This window comes from Piliocolobus tephrosceles, chromosome 6 (genome assembly GCF_002776525.5).
Source record: "Piliocolobus tephrosceles isolate RC106 chromosome 6, ASM277652v3, whole genome shotgun sequence".
NCBI classification, from domain to species: Eukaryota; Metazoa; Chordata; class Mammalia; order Primates; family Cercopithecidae; genus Piliocolobus; species Piliocolobus tephrosceles.
Window position 1 is genome coordinate 17,853,323 of NC_045439.1, and position 6,000 is coordinate 17,859,322.

Sequence of the window (6,000 nt, forward strand, 5' to 3'; positions counted from 1 at the left end):
ATTGTTCATTTCTGCTCTGATTTCGTTATTTATTTTCTTCTGCTAGCTTTGGGGTTGCTTTGTTCTTATATTTCTGTTTCCTCCAGGTGTGATGTTAGATTGTTAATTTGAGATCTTTCTAACGTTTTGAGATAGACATTTAGCACTGTAAGCTTTCCTCTTAACACTTAACATGCTTTTGCTGCATACCAAAGATTTTGGCATGTTGTGTCTCTGTTTTAATTTACGTTGAAGATTTTTAAAAAAAATTTACCTTAATTTCATTGTTTATCCAAAAGTCATTCAGGACAAGTTGTTTAATTTTTATGTAATTGTGGTTTTGGGAGATCTTCTTGGTGTTGATTTCTATTTTCCACTGTGGTTAAGAGAGTATGGCAGATATTATTTCAGTTTTCTTAAATGTATTGAGACTTGCTTTATGGCTGAACATGTGGTCAATCTTGGAGTATGTTTTATGTGCAGATGAGAAGAATGTATACTCTATGGTTGATGGGCAGAGTGTTCTGTCTTTTATGTCCAGTTGGTCAAGTATTTAATTCAAGTCCAGAATTTGTTAGTTTTCTACCTTGATGATCTGTCTAACACTATCAGTGGATTGTTGAAGTGCCCCACTTTGATTTTTGTTTTGCTTTTTTGTGGGCCTAGTATTATTTATGGTTCTCTATCCTCTGGATCCAAGCTACTGCTCTGAACTCATTTTCTACCTCTTCATTTTATTTGCACATATCTATCTTTATTCCCTTCTGCATGGACTACTGTCATAGTCTTACAAGGTCTCTTTACTGTCACTACTACCAGGTGAATCACATTATACTCATTTGATCAAAAAACTTCAGTTTCTGCTCGGCACGGTGGTTCATGCCCGTAATCCCAGCATTTTGGGAGGCTGACATAGGCGGATCACTTGAGGCCAGGAGTTTGATACCAGCCTGGCCAACACAGCAAAACCCCATATCTACTAAAAATATAAAAATATATATAGCTGGGCATGATGGCACACACCTATAATCCCAGCTACGTGGGAGGCTGAGGCATGAGAATTGCTTGAACCGGGAAAGTGGAGGTTGCGGAGAGCCAAGATCACACCATTGCACTCCACCCTGGGCAACAGAGTGAGACTGTCTCAAAAAAGAAAAAAAAAGAAAAAACGATTTCGGTTCCTCCCCCACTGACTTCAGAACAAATATAAAATATGACTCAATATGGCCCAAATTATTCAATGGAAAATTACTACTGGTTTCTGTGTGACTCTGGCAAATCCTTTTCTTTAAGAAACCAAAACAGAAGGTTCATGGGCTGACACTCAAAATCCTCCCTAACTCTAGTCCCAAACTGCCTTTCCAACCATGTTACTCATCTTTCTTCTTCATGACCCTGCACTTCAGCCAAATGAGCCTGTTATATGGATACATAACGCTTTCTTGCTTTTAGGCCTCTGCCTAAAGTGTTCCTCTGCCTACAAGGCCCTTCCCCGCTGACTTTTACATTTGTAAAATCTGTCTGGGTCAGTCCAGGATTACCATATTCCCATGATGAGATTAATCTTTTCTGCTCTGAATTCCCATAGCATTTTGATCCCAACTCTCTTGTGGTACTTGGAATCTTCAGCCTTGTAGTGTGTTGTTTATCCCTTTTACGGCTGTATCCCATTAAATGATTTTCTGAATCATTTTTCTATCCTTATGATGCTGTATATATAGTAAGTGCTCAAAATATGTTTTGAATAAGCAAATAAGTTAAGCAAATAAGTTAAAGAATAAAGCAAATACTAAAATAGTTCATTGTTCTGGGTAAGGGCTTTTGACTGTTATATCTTAAAATTTTCAAACTTAATTCTCAAATTCTTTTTTGTAGGTTCTCAGAGTTTTTATCAGGAACATAATGATGATATTCTGTGCCTCACAGTAAACCAGCACCCCAAATTTATCAACATAGTGGCAACTGGCCAAGTAGGTATGTTTCTATATTTTAAAAGAAACAATTTAAAGCATTTGCTTTGTTCAAGTAAATTCAAGGAAAAATCAAAATATAATTTTATTGATTGATTGATTATTTATTGATTGTTCAAAATCTATGTAAACATAAAGCACTACCCAATTATACTGATTATTAGCTTCCAGGTACCTTTCTCTCACTCACTCTGGTTATCTGAGTTGGTCTTGACATTTCCAGAATTTAAAGTAAACTATTGTATGGTAGTTGAAATAGTTGGATTTAGTCCTTTAGCAGGAATTTCTGGTCAGCAAAAAGATTTAATTCGATAGTATATAAAGCAGAAAAGAGGAGTTTAGCCCTCATTCTTGGGGTATCTAGAACATCCAATCACATTCATATGACATTATCTTCCAGTTTTGGAGACAGCTAGCATATTTTCCCTGAGTCTTATCTAGTTCTTCTCTTTTATTTGTTTGTTTGTTTGTGACAGAGTCTCATTCTTTTGCCCAGGCTGGAGTACAGTGGCGGGATCTCGGCTCACTGCAGCCTCCGCCTCCTGGGTTCATGCATTCTCCTGCCTCAGCCTCCTGAGTAGCTGGGACTACAGGTGCCTGCCACCATGCCTGGCTAATTTTTGTATTTTTAGTAGAGATGGGGTTTCACCATGTTGGCCAGGATGATCTTGATCTCTTGACCTTGTTATCCACCTGCCTTGGCTTCCCAAAGTGCTGGCATTACAGGCATGAGCCACTGTGCCCAGCCTAGTTCTTCTCTTTTAGAATGTCTCCTTTGGGCACCCTGCAACTACATTCCATGGAACAAGGTGTACATGAGAGCAAGGGGATTGCTTTCCATGGGGGAGCCTACTTCTCCACTGGACCATGCTTTGGGTATATGAAATCCCAGAATTCTCTACCAGATGGTCCTGAACCTAGTAATGGCCCTGCATGAGCCTTTTCTTTGCGTCTGTCCTCCCAGTGACAGACTGTACAACCAATGTGCGTACTCTTGAGGGGTGGCCAAGCTGTTCATTGTGTAGGGGTGGATGGAGTTTTAATGTAGTAGCTGGGATAACCACATATCTTAAGAAATTTGAGCTACCATGACAGATATCACAGAGTTTGTAGCTTAAACAACAGAAATATTATTTTTCACAGCTCTGGAGGTTGGAAGTCCAAAATCAGGGTGCCAGCATGGTCAGGTTGTAGTGAGGGCCTTCTCTGTGGTTTGCAGATGGCTGTCTCTTCTTATAAGAACACTAATCTCACTGTGAGGGCTCCATCCTCATAACCTTCCCACCTCCTAATACCATCACACTGGGGATTAGGGTTTCAGTATATGAATTCTGGGGGAAGACAGACATCCAGTTCATAGCACCACACATGAGCTTCCATGGCTGTTTGTGGTGTGGGATGGAAGAGAATGGGTCAGGTTGTCTCATGCTGCTCAAACTCCAAGTAGTTCTAAATTGGTATCTGCCATCCAGATCATTATAGGAGTGTACTCATCAAGGAAAGAGGCTAGAATATATTTTATTTGACAAATTTCATCTTGATGGATAGCTGTAAAATATTTAGGCTGATGACATTTAAGTCTTCATTTGTACTTCTGTCCCACACCCTGTTAACCTGGTCTCTCCAAACCAAACACTCCCAGTCTTTCAGCCAGGCTTAAGTGGCAGAGTTCCAAACCCTTTCACCATTTGGTTGTTAATAGAACATATTAACTAAAAATGGTATTTCCTGTGTGGTCTGCTCAGCAGAGTTAAGTACTTTATTGTTTTTCCTCATGTTCCAGGTCAAGGCACTATGGACCTATGTTATCAATATGTTTTTTAAATCATTATTTCATGTGGATATAAAGCTTTACTAAAGCAAAAAACAGTCACCCGTCTTCAGTGGATTCCTATATTTTTACTTTCTTTCTTGCTCTGAAGTCTGCTACTTTGAAAAGTTTGGTTGTTAGGTATTTCTGCCACAAATATAATGAGCATGGGCTTTCACATTTTCTTTCTTGGCAAACTTGTACTCATATGGAAAACCTTTAGTTGAGAGAAAGAACCTTTTTGCTTTCTTGAGTTATACAGTAACCTTTGCCATCATATCTCTCAGCTCAGAGGGTTTAGATCTAATCCTTCCCTGGAGACAGAGATGCATTTAAAGATGCATTAAAAGATGCATATGGAAAATCTTTAGTTGAAAGAAAGAACTTTTTTCCTTTCTTGAGTTATATAGTAACCTTTGCTGTAATTAAAACTCCAGAGAGTCTATTATTAGCAGTACATTTTTATAAACCAAAATGAGGGTAATATCATCTTAAATCATATCAGTATCATTTTAAAAGTTGTTATAACTAAAAGTTTATGTAACTCATTAAATGCAAAGAAAACAAAAAATTTTTATCCAAAGGAAGATTGAAAGATCATACATAGAATGTTAATAAGTTTGTATAATTGAAATGAGTGCCTTCTCTCACAGTTTACTCAATCGAATGTAATAAAACCAATTTTGTATCTAATAGTTTATAATTAATATGATATTTGGGTTTTTACAGATTTTACAGATTTATGTTATTTATAGATAATTATTTTCCATTATAGGTGATTCAGCAGACATGTCAGGTAAGGAAAACTAAACATTTTCTGCTATATTTATATTGTTTGGTGATGATAGTGCATATTAAACTTAAGTTCAAGTATATTAGTCCATTCTTGCATTGCTATAAAGAACTACCTGAAACTGGGTAATTTACAAAGAAAATATGTTTAATTGGCTCACAGCTCCACAGGCTGTACAGGAAACATGGCTGGGGAGGCCTCAGGAAATTTACATCAGGGTGGAAGGCAAAGGGGAAGCAGGTAGGTCCTACATGGCTGAAGCAGGAGGAAGAGAAAGGGGAAGTACTACACATTTAAACGAGCAGATCTCATGAGAACTGACAATCACAGAACAGCAAGGGGGAAATCCACCCCCATGATCCAATCACCTCCCACCAGTCCCCTCCTCCAACACTGGGTGTTACTATTCAACGTGTGATTTGGGCAAGGACATAAATCCAAACCATATCATCAAGTATCTTGTTACTCTATAAAGAACTTGCAGATTATTTTTTTCATTAAGAATATATTATTTTAATGTCATGATTCTGAACTCAGCCTGTGGTAATAGTAATGGTTTTTTTGGACAAGCATGGTAGCTCACACCTGTAATCCCAGCACTTTGGGAGGCCAAGGTCTGAGGATCCCTTGAGCACAGGAATTCAAGACCAGCCTGGGCAACATAGTGAGACCCTGTCTCTACAAAAAATTTTTAAGAAATTAAAAAAATAGTAATAATGGTTAAAAAGAGCTAATATATTTTAACCTATTTTATGTGCTCAGCACTGTTTTAAGCACTTTAAATAAAAGTTTTATTTGACATGACCATGCTTATCAAGTTACATATGTTCTGTGGCAGCTTTTGTGCTACAATGGCAGAGGTATGTAGTAGCTACAGAGGCTATAGATGACACTCATCTGTTTGCACTGCTTTTTGGTACCCTGCAGGTTCCAGTAACACAATTATAATTCACAGATTTTGAGCACTATCTGTTATCTCTTGTTATTTTATTTTGGTTTTTAACCAGTAAATCTCCATCATGTCAAAACAAGGGTAAAAACAAAAATAGTTTTTGAATATCACACTTTTAAGGCACAGTGAATCATGGATTGTATTGCAATCAAATGAGATGACAGGCTGAGTATGGTGACTTACACCTGTAATCCCAGCACTTTGGGAGGCTGAGAGAGGATGACCACTTGAGGCCAGCAGTTCAAGTCCAGCCTGGGCTGTTGCCGAGACAGCAAGATGCTGTCTCTACAAAAAACAAACAAAAAAAGAAAAATTAAAAAACCTTGATGATTTGAGTTGAGATGGCAATAAATGTGATAAAAACAATAAATGAGGCCGGGCGCGGTGGCTCAAGCCTGTAATCCTAACACTTTGGGAGGCCGAGACGGGCGGATCACGAGGTCAGGAGATCGAGACCATCCTGGCTAACACGGTGAAACCCCGTCTCTACTAAAAA

At 38.2% G+C, this 6,000-nt stretch overlaps 1 protein-coding gene across 2 annotated transcripts in view; it reads left to right on the plus strand.

Moving 5' to 3' along the window:
* Positions 1 to 6,000, plus strand: part of EML5 (EMAP like 5) — a 198,622-nt gene that overhangs the window by 172,245 nt on the left and 20,377 nt on the right. For both annotated transcript variants that reach the window (XM_023205396.1, XM_026455498.1), the window contains exons 30-31: positions 1,855 to 1,953; positions 4,535 to 4,555. In XM_023205396.1, the coding sequence (XP_023061164.1) occupies positions 1,855 to 1,953; positions 4,535 to 4,555 (120 nt within the window). The remainder of the gene's footprint in view (positions 1 to 1,854; positions 1,954 to 4,534; positions 4,556 to 6,000) is intronic.